At 44.4% G+C, this 19485-nt stretch overlaps 1 protein-coding gene across 1 annotated transcript in view; it reads right to left on the reverse strand.

The window, feature by feature from the left end:
• The window catches only part of LOC146783292 (immunoglobulin lambda-like polypeptide 1), a 227780-nt gene that overhangs the window by 172978 nt on the left and 35317 nt on the right, over positions 1-19485 (reverse strand). The window contains exon 2 of the mRNA XM_085633862.1: positions 3798-3848. Coding sequence (XP_085489988.1) covers positions 3798-3848 — 51 coding nt within the window. The remainder of the gene's footprint in view (positions 1-3797; positions 3849-19485) is intronic.

Consider the following 19485-nt stretch of genomic DNA (forward strand, 5'->3'; position numbering starts at 1 on the left):
GCCTCCGGTGCCGCGGCGCGTAGGCACTCCCCTCTGCAGATTTATTCCATAGATACGAAGACTTTAGGCGGATTGGTGTCCGGATTGTGTGTTCGGCCGGCGGAGCCCCGTTACTCAGCGGCCATCTTGCGGCTCGGCTCGGCCACGCCCCCCCAATTTTGCTAAATTAAAGACCGTGCCATCAGTGAACAAATCATTACAAATGCCTCTTCATATTTGGTCAAGCCTGAGATTGTTCTGGAAATTCCAAATAAGGCTATCTTTTCTTGGGGATCTACCGATTTATGGATGGCCTGACTTATGGCTCGAAAAATATTTCGCCAGTATTCATTAAGCTTCGGACAGGTATAGAAAATATGAAGCCAATTCCCTCCCTCTTCGGCCTGGCACCGAAAACATCTATTGTCTACCTCTGGAAATCGCTTACTCAGGGCCATAGGGGTAAAATATGCAAGCCATCTATTTAGAAAAGCCATCCGTTTAAAATTAGCTGCTCAGACCTTATGACCTAACTGAGCTTGAAGTTGCCATTCTTGGCTAGACAAAACGCACCCCGTTTCCCGCTCAACCTTATCCAAGAAATTATGGAAGATAGGGAGCTCACTATCCTTCCAGGTTTGCAGGGGATTCTGGATAAGGAAACTTTGGGGAATCCACGCAAGCCATACCTCCCTGAAAGACCCCGAGTGTCTAGTTTTCAGAAATGCGTGGGTTTGGTAGGTTTCCCTAGATGGCCGCCGAGCACGGGGCCAAAAACCCAGGCGACCCCCCTTGCAAAACCAGGTTGTTTGGTGATAGGCAATTTTGATGTCACCTCAATACATTTTGGGCCCCTGCCTGTTGCGGGTACTTGGGCCTCCCACACGAGTGAGGCACCATTTTTATCGGGAGACCATGGGGAACGCTGGGTGGTAGGACATTTTTGTCAGCCCGGTGAGGCCACAACTTTCCCACACAAAAACGGGTGAAAAAAGTGATTTTTTCAGCTAAAATGGAGGTTTGCAGGGGATTCTGGGTAAGGAAACGTTGTGGGATCCATGCAAGCCATATCTCCCTGGAATCCCCTGGGTGTCTAGTTTTCAGAAATGTGTGGGTTTGGTAGGTTTCCCTGGGTGCCGGCAGAACTAGGGTTAAAAAACTACAGCTAGGCACTTTGCCAGCGTTATCGTTGGCATCTACTGGGCTTTTTGCCCCCCCGGGGGGGGCAGATTGGGTGCTAATGCCCCCATTTGCCCCCCAGAGGGGGCAGGAAGGCTGTAATTTTTGCGGGGAGGGGGTGGGGGCATGGGCATGCCTGTTTTGGGCTGCCCCAATCTAATTCAAATTTGCCCCCAAAAAAACCCTGGCGTCTAGAGGGCTTTTTGCCCCCCCCCCCCCGGCAGGGCAGATGGGGGCTTATGGCCCATCTGCCCCCCAGATTATCTTTTATCCAGAGTCATATACCAGTATCCAGGTCTAGAAGCGATTTCTTCTGAACCTGACACCAACCTAAATGCTTGGGAGATCAAATATAAATGACAATGTTCACCATTTAAGTTTGAAACACAAGTGCATGAAAACATGGACTCTACACTCTCATCAAATGTTTGATGCTTCCAACATGACCTGAACTATGCAATGTGAATGAAAGGAACAATTACAACCTGATGATGTTACTGACCTGTCAGTGTGTGGCATGGGACATGTCAAGGGCAGAGTAGAGAAACAACATTTGCAGATAAGAAGAGTGAAATGTGGGTGCAGACACATATTTAGACTGAGTCTACCAGGGATATGACCTCAAGGAGTCAACTTTGCAGGCCCATTGCAGAGACAGGCCATGCCATGACAAAAAAGACATTGTGGCATCTTCACAAGGAAGTGGCCTCCATAGCTTAACACCACAACCTGCACTTCAGATCTGCACCATATCTACAACAGTATGGTGCAGACCTGTGTACCCCTGCGCTGCTGCAACAGTTTGGACTCCTTGCTCCTAAGCAGGCCACCTTGCACCATGATACAAGGTTGTCTGCGTTGATGGGAAGATTGTCCATGTGCCGGAGAGTGCCCCTTCCTGCACATAAACAATCTTGAACTGTCGTTTTGTCACTTGTATGTTCACTGCTTAATGCAGCACATATTGAAGTTACAAGATATCATTTTTTCAAAGATTGTTCATGTACTGTAAGGCTTACCTTCCTGAACAAGAACAATCAATGGTGTCTTGCTTTTTCCATGTGTGCTGCACAACACAGCACACATTGGAACAGCAAGGGTGATGAGAAAATAAACCATTCTCATTACAGCACATTTTTTTCCAATACATTTTGGTCAGGGTAGTACACATTACACACTCCAACATATTCATGATGGGTTTGTAGAGAGGGGCCAGACCTCCAAAATGTTGGCTGTGCAGGTAGACATTGCCCACAATTTACACCCAAAATATGGTGTGAAAAGGGTCTCTAGAGCACTACTGGGCATCGGTCAGAGAGATTTGGCTTAACATAGCATCATGACTAAGGCTAAGCCACTCTTGCTACCACAATGTTGTTCCAGGTAACGTTGCAGAGGCAATGGTGTCCTTGTAATATGGACCAACATGTTAAGGATACAACACATCAGAGGCAAGACGGTGACTATAAACAGGAATTAAATGTTGACACCTAACTATCCCTTACAGTGCTGTTGATTCATCCAAAGGAGGCGTGACTCTGGCTCATGCCACAAAATCGATTTCATCAAGCACACCAGCTCTCATCTTGTGTATGTGAATGACTCTTTGGACAAACACCTGTAACTGACAACTGGCACTCCAATGAATTGATCATCATTGACAGCTATCTCAGTCAGGCTGTACACACATTCCATGTCTGGTCATCACCAACGTCACTCACATGTTTCCTCTCCTGTATGCACGCTGTGGAATCCACATGCATCGGCTGGAGTGACATACCCAATCTGAATTTCTGGACTATGTGAAGGTGTCAGTGTAACTTCACAAGTTTCATTGACTGAATCAGTCAGTATAGACTGACCAAAGCACATGTCAATTAGCTGTCGACATGCTACATGCGCCTAAGCTCCCACAAACACACAATGCAATGTCAAGAAGGCATCTAAACATAGTGATTTGGACATGAATTCACAACTGACATCACAGTATAACAAATTTTTTCAGGCCCATTGTGTGACATTTGCATGCAGCATTTATCTGGGATTGAGCACCCCCAGCATGCAAAGAATGGGGAGAATGTGTACACAACGGATTCCATTGGATCACACATCTGATGGAACACATCTCCGATGGCCAACCTTGGAAATGTATGTTGTATTGTATTGACATAACAATATCTCAGCAATGTGAGTCTGACATTTTGCTAATGCATGTTGGCAAACAAGGAGCCATAAATAACTTGGCAATACTGAATTGCATAAACAACGGTGTCCATCTGCTTTGGCTAGCACCACAGCCGGCACATTTGTAAATTTGTGGCAAAGTGCCTACATGTTTGGGATGCCTGAAAATTCCACTTAGACAGGCCAAAAGCCAGTGATAAGCAGGATATTTTCTAATATGGTGTGGTAAAGAATTTGACTAACTGAGGATATGCAATGTTAAGTCAGGAAGACAAATGCTGTGACCAATCACAACATCATACATTTGTACATTCATCTCAATTTTCAGCTCCCTCATCACACTAGAGGTGAGTTCCATGTGACACACACACACAGACTGTCTTCAACTACATACATAAGCATTTCCATCAAAACTTCACATCTCACAAAACAAAATATATGAGGAAGCCACTCACCAGTGTCTTCTGGGTCCATTAAAGTCTCCATTTTACTCAGTGGTCTTCCAGCTGTGAGACATGTAAAAAACTTGGATTAGTATCAGGCGTGAATTTCCTCATGTGTCATATTCATCATCCGATTCATTTACATACAATTTGAAGACCTGTACCAGGCCTGTCTCTGTTCATGTTGCATACATGAAGGGATCTGCTTTGCCTGTCTGACACACAAAACTTGACCATTGCAGCCTTGTGGACCACAAGACAATCCAGCTACTATATGTGTTCATTTTGCACACACTACTTGAGTAACACAGTTACAAGGGCCCGTTTACAGCAAAAAAGTCATTTTCTCAACGTTGTGTAGTCAATATGTTCTTAGAATATTTCACAAGGATGTGGTCAGACAATTGATGTGGTATGATCCCACATTGTGTATGAGGCAGACTCACAGACCAAAAAGAGTGACAAGTGTTCCAATGAGAATGGGTTTTTCAATGGACATTATACAACAACACCCATGTCACATTGCAGTGTAGATGATTTAAAAGTGTGGCATGCATGTGATCCAGAGCCTACACTGGGAAACCATAACAAATGCTTAGACCCTTGCTCAAAGGTATATGCATGTTAGTCCTTCAGGCAGTGTGTTTTGTCATGTGTGCTGCATTGTTCAGCTCACATGGACACTTCATGAGCATTGAGGGTCATCAAACACAAATATCCTTAAGCACCATCTTTATATGCTGTACTGCGCTGCACACATTGAAACATGACACAGCACTTCATATTTTTTTATGTGCAGGAGTGAACACATTCTTGCACATGGTCATACATCATCAACAACATGGGCACACTTGCACAATTGTGCAAGTGTGAATGTGTTTGAGCAAGGCAGCTTTACTAAAAAATGGATGAAATCATCCTTTAGCATTTGTTACATTGTGTCACTGACTACATTTGTTCACAGTGAAAATACACTGTGATTTAATGTAACCATTGTCATGTACTTACCACCTTGCCTGCCAGCAATAACTCCCAGGTAGTCTAATTGATTTCCCTCACCTCAGATGCAATCCTGCCATTGGTGGACAGTCCTGTCTCTGAATCATGTGCTTGCGGATATGCTCCCACCTCACCTTATGGAACCGTACACCATAACACTGCAGGATCTGTCCCCCACTGTCCACCATCAGTGAACGGTAACATTTTATTAGCTAGAAGAAGCCCCCTAATGCCCACTCTGACATCCTGCCCTCGCTACCCACACCTGACCTCTCCCAACACACCTAAGCCAACTATGTAAAAAGAAAAGCTCAATAATTTTACCCTGAAACTGTAAGTAAGACAAATACACCCCTTGGACAGACACCTAACAAGATAATCAACAAGATGCAAAAAACATGTAAAGACTAGAACACAGAACTTCACAGAGACACTAGGGACAGTCACAGGAAACAAAACCAATCTCTTCTCCAACCACACCATCACACAACTCCAAATACCTCCAACAATCTCCAGAGACACTGACAGTGTGCTTAAAAGAGAATGTGAAAGTGTACAGTACTTCTACATTACAGAGGATGCAGACTGACATCACTTCCTGGGCGTTTGCGGCCTGTTTTGGACTCTGAGATAATTTTTTACCCGCTAAGGGCTGAACGGTAATTTTCAGTGTTGTAACATGTATTTAGGAATTATTTTCAATGGTGGTTATAAAAAAGAAAATTGCTAACATGTTTACGCGGCCAAATTTGCACCGCAAAGTGCAAGTTGATCATCAGATGTACCATATTTCATGAAATAGCATGACTAATGACACCATCTGGCTATAGAATGTGATCTGTGTTGTGTAAGTGACATCAGTCATTCTGATATGTCATGTAAAAATCAGTAATCCAGAGCTGTCGACATGCCCTTGGTCCTAAGATATTGATCCCTATCCACACCTGTTGTGATTATACATGCATGCATGCATCAATGGTGGTCATTATGGTATGCATAGGTTGTATCTTTCACCACATATGTGACTGTCAAATTACACATTGCTGTGATGTCTGAAACGGTTTGTTGGGCTTGCAACACACGTGGACATGAACATAAACCATTCACTACTTGAAGTTCAGATTTGGGATGCAGCAAGCAATGCAAAGGCTTGACCACAGATTCATATTTGAATATTTGCTCTCCTGTAATTTCAGATGTGCACGTTTACAACAGGCTGTGCAAAGTCACTCATAGGCATGATTCAAAGATGTTGTGGAACATAATTGGGATTTTGCAAATCTGATGATGTTTTTAAACAGTGTCTAACATTGTCATGTTAGCGACAGATGTACAATACGTTGTTACATGGCATAAGGGACAGCTAGTGTCAGACACAATTGCCCATCAATCGAGTGTGACAGTGATTCACAGTTTGAAGCTGGGAGAGTAATGATATGAGGGCTGGACAGGTAGAGGACCAAACATGTTATTGTGAGTAAGCACTGCGTCACTTTTCAGCTTCTATAGGTGACAGGAGCTTGTGGAGGCACTTCTGGGGTTGTTTCCAGAAATGTATGCACCAGAAAGCAGAATGGAACAGCCTGGTGCAAAATATATGGAGGCCAACAAGCTACAAACAGACATGTGAAAACGTGTTATAAACCCAGAGTCCCAGGTGGACAGGACATTGTTGGCTGGAAACAGCAATGCATCACTTTACAATGCGCACTCCTTGCAACAGCATGGCGTCCAATTCCGGTAAGCACATACAGTCCCCTATGACTTGAAACAACACTGTGCTTTTGTATGAGACCCGTAGTGGTAGATACAGGTACTGCACCGTTACTGCAAAATGGTGTTGAAGGCAGGCCTGTGTCATGCACAAGCCTGTGAGCCCAGGCTGTGCACATTGATGCGTAAGCAATGACCCTTAGCTTTTGGCAAAGTCTGGCATGTCAGATGTAGACACAATGCTGACAGGAGAAGCCTTCATGGTGCACCTTGTAGGGGTGATCAATTAAGGTGCTTTTGATCAGGTACAAAGCGTAGTCTGCATTGCATGACACACACAAACACTACACTGGGGGAACAGGGGAGACATCCTAATTTGTTCTGTGCCTCTCAACATCCTTGTGCATGAGGATTTTGTGCCGCCCGTTAGCTGCGGATGGTGAGGGCCCTGACCTGGACAAATCTGGAGTGGCAGGGGACCTGTGACTGGGGAACTTAGGGGGACCATTTGCATTGCCTGCTCCTGTGGGTTCCCCAGCATACTCGGAGTAACCTGCTGTACACAGGCTTTTGTAATCCAGACTGACAGGGGATTCAGCTGGCTGAGTCACTGATTAGGAAAGTGTGGTGTGGTTTGAGGACTGGTGCCCGTTTCCAGGTTGTGAGCTGGTTGATCGTGAAGTAGAGGAGGCCCAGTGATGTTATCTTCCCAAAAGACATGGCCACACTGCTTGTACAACCCTGATTTATGGGGGAATGTCTCATATGTAATCTGCTTGCCAAAGTTGGCATCTAGGAGGCAATCAGGTGATGCTGCTTTTCCTCAACACATGTTATGGATTTCTTGGGTGTATGGTAGGTTCCCCTTGGTGCTAACCAGGCAGAGATTTCTGTCTTTCATACACCTGACCGGAGTTGAGGGGCTGGTTGGCCTCACTGGACTGCAACACATGCCATACATGGTGGCTGGCCATGTAGTGCAACAATGTTTTTTAAGAGTATGTTGTACGTTCCTTGAGAGATACAACAATATGTGTCATTGACATTTTTTTTAGATAAATGTTTGTCTATGTGTTCAACTGTGCCTGCAGATGTTTGGCTATATTGATGAGTGTTGTTGTAATAAATCACTAAAGTACACACATCATGCAATTGGCATTATTGCATTTGTAGTGAACAGCCAGAGATTGGTGGTTCATGGTCATCCTATTTTTTTCCATTTCTGTCAGACCCAGTACAATGCCCATTGCTGATATAATTGGTTGTATGTTACTTGCATGTTTTGGCTGTATTTATTGGTTTCCCTGTTGCAATTCACTCATGTGTATGTCTGTTCTCTGTCTTGGGGGGTGTCAACACAGAGTACTTGTTATTTGATGAGGATGTAGACCGTTCTCCACCTTCATTGCCATGGCAGACTCAAGTTGTTGTGCATGTTACATCAACACTTTCTTGACATTGCATTGCAAGATCAATAGGCCTGCATACATGTTGTTGACTGCTGATGCCTTGCCAGTTATCCCATGGCAGTCCTATGTGTCATTTTCTGTTCTTATGAAACTATAGCATTGTAGGTCAAGTGCAGTGTTGATGGATGATTCATGCACAGTGTTAGTGATGCATTCCAGTGACATATGTGTCATCTGGGGAGGTAGCGTCAATTGCTAATGTTGAATGCATGGGTATGCTTGGTGTTAGACTCAGTCCCTGCACTGTATTGATACATCCGTTATTGTAGCTGTACTATCCTCTGGATCTTCATCATCCACACCGGCAAGTGGATCCAGTCCACATTTGTCATGTATCATTGTGACTATGGTCAGTTACCTTTTTTCCTGTGGCACATATTTCACAGACATGTTGTGTTTCTACTTTTATGATGGTTTAGAGCTATGTGGCCCCAGCTACCATGATGCATCAGACACAAATGGCATATTGTACTACACTCTTATGTGACAACAGACCTGATTGTGCTCCTGTAAAGACACAACACACAGTTTTTGACCCTCACTAAGAAACCATACACAGAAATGATTTCAGATGCCCAATACATTGTCCCATTCCAACTCCTTCTTTATTTGGAGTCATATCTCTTGCTAGGTGAGTGATCTGTGTGACACTGTTTTTTTTTTTTGTCCTCATTTGCCATTACCTCCATCCACCAAAGAGGAGCCAACCACCAGACGTCTGCCTTAGAATATTTTTGTCGATCTATCCACCTTGTCATATTCCGGGCAGGATTTGTTTATAAGGCGGGAGACTACCACATTAGGCAGAAAAATGGAGAAGCACCAGTCAGTAATGGCCGACCCGGAACTTGCGTGCGGGGGAGACCACTTCCCACGGTCTTCTGGAGCCTAGTTGACATAATCATCGGACCCGGGGAAAAAAGAAGAAAAAAAAAAAAAAACCCCGGTATCCTAGCTCCAGTTTATTAACAAATCCCAGAAAGACAGATTCTTTTTGGAGCATGATCTAGCCAAGTCAGTCTTAGAAGTTTCATACAGTGATGTCAGCCAAGCTATGTGTGATGGGGCTTTGGCTTCCACCCAAAATTTACATATTTGTCGTCTTGCCAAAATAATAGAGTAGAAAAGAAAAGATTTTGCCTGTCCATTTATGTTTTCCTCCAGTCCAAAAATTATTGACGGGAGAGTAATTTTCAAAGATGTACTTAAGATTGAGTCCAAGGCATTTGGAGATGCAGTGTACGCAACGAAATTCGTTTTATTAATTTATATGTTTACTTACCTGTAAACCTCCGTAATCCATAGTTTACTAGCCCCCACCCTGCCCCTCCCCCTCTCCACATCACCGCCCTGCAGGTACTCCTACTACCGACCGCGGCTGGTCCAAGGTAGCTATTACTTCCTCCCAGAACAACCTAATAGCCGGGCATTCCATAAACATGGGTATATCTGAGGCTGCCACCAAATTACACTTATTTCATTTCTTCCCTGGAAGAAACTTGGAGAGCCTTAGGGGTGAAAAGTAAGCCCGGTGCAGGGTAAACAAGTGGTTACGTCTTAGCCAGGCTGGTTTCACTGTTTTATAAAGGAAAGAGAAGGATCTAATCCATAGATCCTCACACTGGAGGGCAAATTCATTTCCCCATAGCTTGTCTGGCAAGACAAAATCTCCATCTGCCTCCTCTACCATACACCAGTACCAGATTGCCACTTCTTTACCCCCTTCTTGCTTTTCTACCAGTTGTTGTTCAAACTGGCTATATTTCCCCACTTGAAGACCCTTCCTGTTTTCTGCGCATACCCAACTATCCAACTGTATATATTTAAACCTAGAAAAGGCCATACCCACCTTGTCCCTCAACACCTCCCAATCTTGTACCCTGCCATCCGCCAATATGTCTCCCCATCTTTGAATCCCAGCTTCTTTTAATGGAATTGCGAAACTGTCCTGCATACAGCCAAATTGGAGTAATAATGTAGCCTGACATTTTTTCTGATCTGAACCCAGTTTTATATGGCTGACTGCAGAATCTTTAACCTTACTTTTTTGAAGTATTTCATGTCTCTAAACTTAAATAAAAATCCATCCAGTGGGATGTCTACTTCCCTTAACATGGCCCTGAACATAACCCCAAAAGATGATGTTGCGGGGATTTTCAGAAGCATCCTAGAATAACTTAGCTGAAATGCCCACGCGTAATTTAACAGATCTGGCAAAGCCAGTCCACCCTTTTCCCTGCTCTTCTCAACTTCTTCCAGGTCAGCCTTGCTGTTCTAAAATTCCAGATGAACAAATTTATTTCTCGCTGGCTTTTCTCCACTTTTTTCCGTTCGAAGGACAGGGGAATTGAGTTAAAAATAAAAGTAAATTTTGGAAGAATGGACATTTTGACTAGATTTATTCTCCCAAAAATCGAGAGTGGCAGGAACGTCCACGATCTCAAAAGTTTCCTACAATCCGTGGCAACCCGGTCTAAATTAATCTGTGCCAAGCTTCCAATATCCTGAGAAATGCATATTCCCAGATATCTCATTGATGGTACAACTGTAGACTGTATATTTGGAACGTTCCAACACATGATTTCTGTTTTACTGGCATTGATGTCATAGCCAGAAATTTGTCCAAATCCTCCTGCCTTTTTAATTACCATCGGGAAAGCTCTCCGCGGGTCTGATGTATACACCAGAATATCGTCCGCATAAAGCGCTGTCCGCTTCTCCCATTCACCAAATACAAAGGGAGGGATGTCCACTTCCTTCCTCAGAACATAGGTAAACGGCTCTATATAGAGATTAAATAAAAGCGGAGATAAAGGGCAGCCCTGTCTAGTGCCTCTAGTAATTTTTAGCGGATCTGTTAAAGTGCCATTGACTAATAATCTGGCTGTAGGGGCCCTATACAATATCTCAATTACCCGACAAAAGACATCCCCCAGCCCAAATCTTCTCATAACCTCCACCAGATAGGTCCAATTAACCCTATCGAAGGCTTTTGTGGCATCTAGGGTCAGGATGGCCAATGGAAGAGAAAAGGTAGTTGCGATGTCAATCGCCCCTACAAAGTCTCGAGTATGGTCAGCCAGCTGGCGTCCTCTTATAAAGCCCCTTTTATCTTGATGGATTATCGATCCGATAACTTCCCCCAATCTTATTGCCAAGATAGATGTAAAAATTTGTAATCATTGTTTAGAAGGGAAATCAGACTATAAGACCCACATTCTGAAGGCTTTTTTCCAGGCTTTGGGATAAGAACAATCGTGGCCTCCTTCCATGATTCAGGGGAATTCTCGCCTCTCAAGAGAATCCAATTAAAAAGACTTGACAATATTGGGGTAATAACGGGGGTTATCACTCGATATAATTCTCCAGGTAGGCCATCCGGTCCCGCCTCTTTCCCCTTCTTTAGATGGCCAATCGCTTTTCCCACCTCCTCTTCTGAAATCTCCTTCTCTAAGTAAGCCCTTTGTGATGTTTGCAGAAATGGTAAATCGATAATATTTAACCAACTCTCCCTAGCTTCCGGGTCATCCCTGACCTCTTCCTTGTATATTTCTTGAAAAAATTCTTGAAAAGCAGTTCCTATTTCCCGATAATAAGTCCTAATAGTGTCCTCTCCATCTCTTTTGATCTCTTTGATATACTTTCTGGCCTGTTCTGTCTTAACCTTCCATGCCAGAACCTTTCCTGCAGCCTCCCCAAATTCAAAATGAGAAATCTTGCTTGCTTCCCATCTTTTAGTTAGCCTTTCTTGTAATATACTTTCGAGCTGACACCTCAGATTAGCCTGTTTTTCTGCCACCCCCAAGGAAGCCATATTGGAGCCCAGCTGCTGCTCTATTCTAGCTAACTCCATCTCGATATTTTGTATTTTCTGCCGATAAACTTTCCTTCTATAGGTAGCTCTATTGGTTATGCAGCCTCTAATAAAAGCCTTCATGGCGTCCCAAACTACGTTGATATCTGCCGAACCCAAATTTATATCTAAGAAGGACTTCACTTCCGCTGACAAAAAGTTTGTCTCTTCCTCTTCTAATAATAACGTACGATCAAAAGACCAAGAGGATTCTTTCTTGTGGGTGGCCCCTTGAAGATCAAAGATAATGGCCATATGATCTGACATATGTGAGGGAAGGTATTTAAGCCCTGTTAACGAGTCTTTTAAGGTATAGCTGAAAAGGGCATAATCAATTCTTGATTTGTGTTTATATTTAAACTTTTGGAAAGAAACCCCCAGCTTGTTGCCTGACCTTTTCCTCCATACATCTGCTAAGCCGAGGTTTAACATTATGTCCAACAGAACCAGTCTTGATTTAGATGGGATGAGTGCTCTTGACCTAGAGGATTTATCTAACAGAGGATTAAGCACAATATTAAAATCACCAACCCATATAACTGGATCCTGTGAAAGTATGAGATGTTCCTGAATTATTTTCAAGTGGGAAGGGTCATCTTGATTCGGTCAATAGTATCCTACCAATACGGGATACCCTCCAATACAATACTCGAAATTAACCATCTCCCGCTACGATCCTCCTTACAATTCAAAATTTGAACCTTAACTGGTTTTTTGAAAATAATTAAAATCCCTCTAATATTAACCGATTGGTCCGTGCATAGGAACGTCTCTACCCAACTTTGTTTTTTTTAATATCTCAGAGACCTCTAGCTTTAATAGATGGGTTTCCTGGATGACGATGACCTGCGCAGAAGAATCTCTCAGGTACTGTAAAATTTTATGTCTACGACTTTATACTCGCAGGCCATTGACGTTCCAGGATAAAAACCTAATAGAGATCATCTATAAAGGATTTTTTTTTTTTTTACTGCTCTTGAAACGACCCCCAACGTTGCTTTCTGCTACCATGGAGACTAAGTTATCCCATATATTGCCACCATCTAGGATAGACCATTTCTCTAGTGATGGGAGGCTTATAAAAGGAACAAAGATCCTGTCCTTTGTGAGGTCTGACTCTTGAGAACTTTTATTGCTTTTCCCCACTTCCCCCTGTGCCCCCCCACACCTCTCCCCCCTCCCCTGGAAAACCCTACCTTCCTAACTCTTGCCAGATTTATAGCAAGGTTTACGTCCCGCTCCTTGTTTAGAAAAAATAATTTCTGCGAGTCCAGGATCTCTTTTCCTTGGGCCCCCCTCTTACGTTAGAGTCTAAGAAAAAAAAAAAAAAACAGCCCAAACAATGGGAAAAACAATAGCGGATACCCCCACCGAATAGAAGAGGAGGAGTTTTTTTTTCCCTATCCTTCCTTCTCTTTTCTCATCTTCCTTTTTTAAATTTTTTTTTTTTCCCCCCATCCTTTTTCATTATTTTTTCCGTCCTCTTGTCCTATTTTCTACTTTTGGATTATTTGTTTTATTTATTTTTTCCCCATTTTCCTCCCTTCTCCTATTTTTTTGCCCCCTTTTTTTTCCCCCAAACTTTTCCAACACAGTGCTAAAAAAAAAAAAAAAAAAAACCTAGTGCCTCCAAACGGAAATGATGCTTTACCCCATTACCACATTACCATAACAGGGAAAAAAAGAAGACTACTGAAAAATCAAGTAAAGCTAATAAAAAGCTAATTAGACCAGACTTTAAACAGCCCACGCTTCAACTCAATCCCGTCTTTCCTAAGAACTCATCTACTTCGATAGGAGAATGAAAGTTGTGCATCTTATTGTTGTACATAACCCGCAAAAATGCGGGGAATCGCATCTGAACGGAGGCCCCAACCGCCCTGAGTTTTTGCATCCTCTGGCCCAATTCTCATTGCCGCTCCAGTGTCACCTTAGACAGGTCTGACCTAATTTCGCAAAGAAAATCGGGGCCCTTGAGTGACTTTGATTTTAAGGCAAGACTCAGAATTTTTTCTTTCAAGGAATATGTCTGAAAGTTAACCAGAATCTTGCGCTGTTTAGTTCTGACAGGGTTAAGGCGGAAGGGGTCACGGTGGATCCGCTGTATATCCTTTTCTAGTACCTCTGCGGATTCGTCCACTTTAAGTGAGTGTCTCAAAAGTGTCACCACGAACGCTTTTAAATTCTCCCCCTCTCTTCCCTCAGGAATTTTCAAAATCCGCTAATTATTCCTCCGTGAAAATTTCTCCAGTGACTAGACCCACTCCTTCATAGCTTCCTCTTCCCTTCGCAAAGCTTGAATCTCTCCCTCAGCAACCTCACATTTTACTTTTAAGGCCCCCACCTCTCCCTCCAAACAGTCTGTTCTGTCACGAAGCATATCCACTTTCTTGTCAAGTGTATCACAAACCGCTCTTATTTCCATCTGATTTGCCTTAGAAAAAGCAAAATCACTCCGTATCTCCTCCCTCATAGCTAACATAGCAGACATAATAGATTCAAAAGAGTTGTTTGACTCCCCACCCCGTCTCCCACCCCCATCCCCCGTAGAGGTGTCCAATGTGAAAACTGCGCCCTCTCTGTCTTGTGCTTACGTGAGAGTTGTATCAATATTATCTGAGGGAGCGGCTGTAGATACAGGGATGGAGTTAAGAGTAGAGGCAGAGATGTGCTCGAGGGTAGTGGAAGAAATGGGAGGGGGAGGAGGGGGAGGAGGGGGAGGAGGGGAGTTAGGGAGTGCTAAACCCCCTAAACTAGGTGCCTGTAGAGCCGATAGTACCTGTAGAGGCTGGGGTGTTGTGAGGGGTGGAACTCTGCCTATGTGTATTCCTTTATCCAGGCCATCACATACCTCAGGCAGGTGAGCCTCAGCCATACCTGCCCTCTTTATTAAATTGTCGGGACCCTCTGAGTTGATGGTCAGAACCTGGGGGAGTACTTTGAAAAAGGAGCGAAGGGAGGGGGTAACCCGCACTACGCTGTTCACTCTACTGTTATCTTTGCCCCTTCTTCTTTTCTCGGACTCTTTACTCAAATAACCCCCCCTGTTCTTTTCAGTAAGGTAGTCTGAGCTCCGACCACCTTCAGCTTGATCTCTCACAACACAGGGATTTGCGGAGGGCTTCTCCACTACTAATTTAGACAGACCTTCTTTAATACCAGATTTTAAGCTTCTTACACTTTTACCTCTTCCCTGTCTTTTCCCCTTGCTTTTTGTGGGAGACTCCCCAGGTATTTTCCTTAGGTTTTAATCTCTACTTCCTGCCCCAACCTCCTTAGCCTTTCCCCCCTCCCCACCCCCTCTCCCCTCCTCAAAGTCACACCCCCCTTCGGAAGGGACTGTAGAGCCCCCTACGGTAACTTGGGCATCCAATGTGGCAGTCAACGTGGGGATCTGTGTGACACTGTTGTTTTGTTGACATGACTTTACGTGATTAATCACCTTCTGAAATCCCAAACCAAGCATACACGACATTGTTGTAGTGATATTTTATTTTGGAAACACACAAGATGCGAACATTGGTTGAAATAAATGTTTGTGACAAGACAATTGTGTTAATGGATTACAAAAAAAGTTCCAGATGATGGCATTCCTCCTTGCTGTTCCATTGCAGTAGCTGTGATGTGCCTTGCATCACCTTCTTCGTCCTGCCCATCCTCCAGATTATCCTGCTCCTCCTGGTCTTCTGGCCGTGGTGTGCTGGTCCATACACAGATGTGCGAAATGCAACATGCAACATGCAAGTATGATTTTTCAGACCAGTTCAGTCCTGTATAGGTGTCTACCACCCGAAATGTCAAGGCACTCAAACCTTGATTTCAGGACTCCGAAGGTCTGTTTCGCAATGGCCCTTGTGTGTCCCAGTGCCACATTGTAGGCTCTCTGGGCCTGTTTGTGGGTCACTTTGATGGGGGTCATCATCCATGGTGACAGAGCATATCTTTGATCACCTGAAACAGAAAGTGTGAGAAGTGTCCATAAGTATTCAGGCCTGTGCAGTTTTGTACTACTTTGTTATGTGGTGGTACATACTATTGAGCTGCATCACTGACATTGAATTGCCTGTACTTTACAGCCTACACCTGCACCTCACCATGATGCTATTGGCAAGGTCCAGTGTATTACCTCCATGTTGTTATAGTCAGGGTGTCTGGATACCTCAAAACAACTTTGAGGTTATTTACAGGCCCATTGCGCCACCGGTACATCACTTATGCACATATCACAAAAGAGGCACCGGTGGCGCGTGGGCCTTGGGAAGCAGCCCCTTGACGTTTGGCACATTAGTATGTATGTGCATCAGCAAGATACATCATTCTGAGTTAGCTGGCACCGGAAGTACTTGGATGCTAAATGTTGTACTCATTGTGGGTTATTTATATGCCCCTTGCACCCCAGGTGCATCACTGTTTGAGTCGCAGTAGCACTGCTAACTGGTGCACCGACTTACTGAGACATGTAAAGAAAACAAACATGTCTTTTGATGTCCTTGGGTATATATGTGACTTGGATTCTGCTTGTATGAGTGTTGTAGGCAAGCCATGCATATTTCTGAGTGTGTTACCACTCAGCACAAACTTATTTGCCTATATTTTTGCAATTGGTAGTAATTTAAAACCTAGAAAAGCATCAGATTGATACACCTCACCAGGGGAAGCATAGGGATGCCCAACATGGAGTCAGATTTACATTTCTCTTGTTTGTATGCTCTTTCTATGCCTGCTACATTCTGACATAAGCAAGTGTAAAGCTACACCCCTTTTGTAATTGCTTGTGTGCTGCTAAGTATCCTTTGATGCAGAAATACTTTCTTCCCCATTACGCAGGCACCCTTGCCCGATGGTGCATAGGCGCCTGTGTTTGTGCATGTCAACTGTTTGTTGCACAGGTCCATGGGATAGCAGAGTGATATGTCATCTTGTTGTACAAATAAATCATGTCTTCATTTGAGACTTAATTGACAACAGCACAAGATTATGTCCTGTGGCAAATGCTGCATTGATTCCAAGCAATTTATGTCATATGAGTTCTGAAAGATCTGTATTCCTAGAGTGAGTTAGTGGTTTGTGTGACTATTTCTGGCCTACTCCCCTGTTGGGACTACTTACATGTATATTATTCTTCTATCGCTTTAGTTGTTTGTGTTTAGTAGTTGGCCTAGTTACAATGTATACATAATTCAACCAGATACATGTGCATTCTCACATTGCTGACCTACATGATTGGTGACTTGAAGTGTGTTGTGTGTTTATTTTGTACTTACCAACGAACAGTCCATTTCCAAAGATGCCGTTCTGGAACCGTTGGTTGATGACAGATTGGCGGAAGATGTAGGAGTCATGCACACTGCCTGGAAATTTGGCAACAACACTGATGAACAGGTCCAGGTGGTCCACAGTTGCTGTCACATTCACTGAGTATGTGTGCTTCCTGTTCCTGTATACGTGTGCAGTGTCCACAGGAGGCACACATTGCACATGGGAGCAGTCAGTTGCCCCCAGCACTTGCAGGAAACCAGCAATGGCATAGAAGACTTACTTGTTGGCAAGTTGTTCTTGCGCAGTGTTGGGGGAAGCGTAGGTGCTGCGGCGTAAGGCTGATGATGGCATCCAAGACAGTTGGGAGGAACCTTGAGAAGGATGCCTGGGAGACTCCAGCCACTCTGGCAGTGTTTGGTTGGAAATCAATCAGAGTACTTGTAGAGCGCGCTACTTACCCGTGAGGGTCTCCAGGCGCTGAGGGGAGGGGGAGTGCCGCTACTGCTCGAAGAGCCAGGTCTTGAGGAGTCTTTGAAGGCGAGTAGTCTTGGGTCTGCCGTAGGTGGGTAGGGAGGGTGTTCCAGGTCTTGGCGGCGAGGTAGGAGAAGGATCTGCCGCCGGAGGTCATTTGTTGGATGCGGGGGACAGTGGCGAGGGCGAGGCTGGTGGAGCGGAGTTGGCGAGTGGGCATGTAGAAGCTGAGTCTATCGTTCAGGTAGGCTGGTCCGGTGTTGTGGATTGCATTGTGTGCGGGGTTGAGGAGCTTGAAGGTGATCCTCTTGTTGACGGGGAGCCAGTGCAGGTCTCTCAGGTGGGGTGTGATGTGGTCACAATGGTCTTGGGGTTCAAGAAGCGCGATCGCAGTATGTGCACTATACAGGTATGAATTCGACAGAGCAACAGTTTTCTCAATTTGGTTTCTCTGGCATGAGTACTCAATGCTTGACAATCAAGCTTGAACCTTGGTAAACTGCTATTCATCAGAGTGTATTTCCACCAAAACCATATAAAACACATTTCTCAAAGTATAAGCATGACGCTTGCATGGTTTGGCATTCTGGACTAAAAATCCATCTCAGCTTTGTTACATTTCTGGTTCTTTTTACCCCGGATGGTGTAAAGATCTCAAGATCAATCCACATACAACAGGACAGGCTCAATTAAGTCTTGACTGATGGTAAACTTTGGGCTCCTTCATACCCCACCTTCAGCAATGAGTCAGTGTATTTATATCAGAACTGCCCCTTTTGTAATGCTTTGTCTTCAAGTCACGGTTGGATTTTCTCTGTAGTGGAGGGTGCCCACAGGACCGGGGGCAAGGACTCCGATGCCACGTCATTTAGTGAAGACTGAGCTGGAGACCGAGGACAGAAGTTCAAGTCAGTTTATCACTGCAAGCGTGTAACTGGTTTAGATGTGGTTTGCAGTTGTGTACTCGGTGCTGCTTCACCTAATTACCTCTCAGACTTATCCAGGCAAGAAGATGGAACCAAGGGGGTCAGCAACCCTCCTGGAGGCAAAGAGGGACAGGCACTGGTTTCCCTGCAATGCTAGCAGGATCATGCAAAAGAAGGTATCCAAACAGTGATGCTGGTGACAATGCTTCTGTTGGGCCCTGAGTGAGCAGACAGATGTAAGTGTTTTCTCTGCTCAGCACCCTGGCACTGTTGTGTGATGCAAAAATCATGTGCCTTCAGTAGGAATCATGCTGCTACTACTGCCAGTCCCACAATGCCCCGACAAAGAGGACAGTAGTCACTCTCATATAGAAGGTGCACTTTGTCTACCTCATCAACCTCAAAACAATACTCTGGAGTTGAGGACCATGTGATAGGAAGGGCGCCTCGGTGATATCTGTGGGTGTTTTACCTCACCAGAGTAAAACTATAAAACACAGCCTCTTACAGGAAAAATAACATGCACAGGACATCATAATCTTCACAGCAATGCAAGAGATTTTCTGCCCCAAGGCTGACATTTCCTCCTTTGTGACTTTAATTAAGCATGTTTATTAATGCTGCGCTCAATCGAAGACTGAGATGTATCCTCCTCCGTTTCTTGTGATAACCACATTTCACATCTGGGCAACTGCAGCGATGTATCAGTTCAGAATGTAATGCACTGGTTTCCGAATGCGATGCGTGGCCGCTGCTCCTGCAGTAGGCTATGCGCTGATTCCAAAGGCGATGCGCTGTTTCCAAAAGTGATGTGCTGGGTACGCTCCACACAACAATGAGGGCGTGTTGGCTCTGACTCATGCAAAGGCAACGATGCACCAGTTCCAATGAGGATGAGTAGGTTCTGGTTTCTGCAGCTCTTTATACCCTCTTCCAAAGGCCCAGGACTGGGTTGACACTACTCAGAAGGGCAAGACTTGAATCAAGGAAAGTCCAGGTGCTGTAGCAGG

The sequence above is a fragment of the Triturus cristatus genome, chromosome 11 (assembly GCF_964204655.1).
Source record: "Triturus cristatus chromosome 11, aTriCri1.1, whole genome shotgun sequence".
Taxonomy (NCBI): domain Eukaryota; kingdom Metazoa; phylum Chordata; class Amphibia; order Caudata; family Salamandridae; genus Triturus; species Triturus cristatus.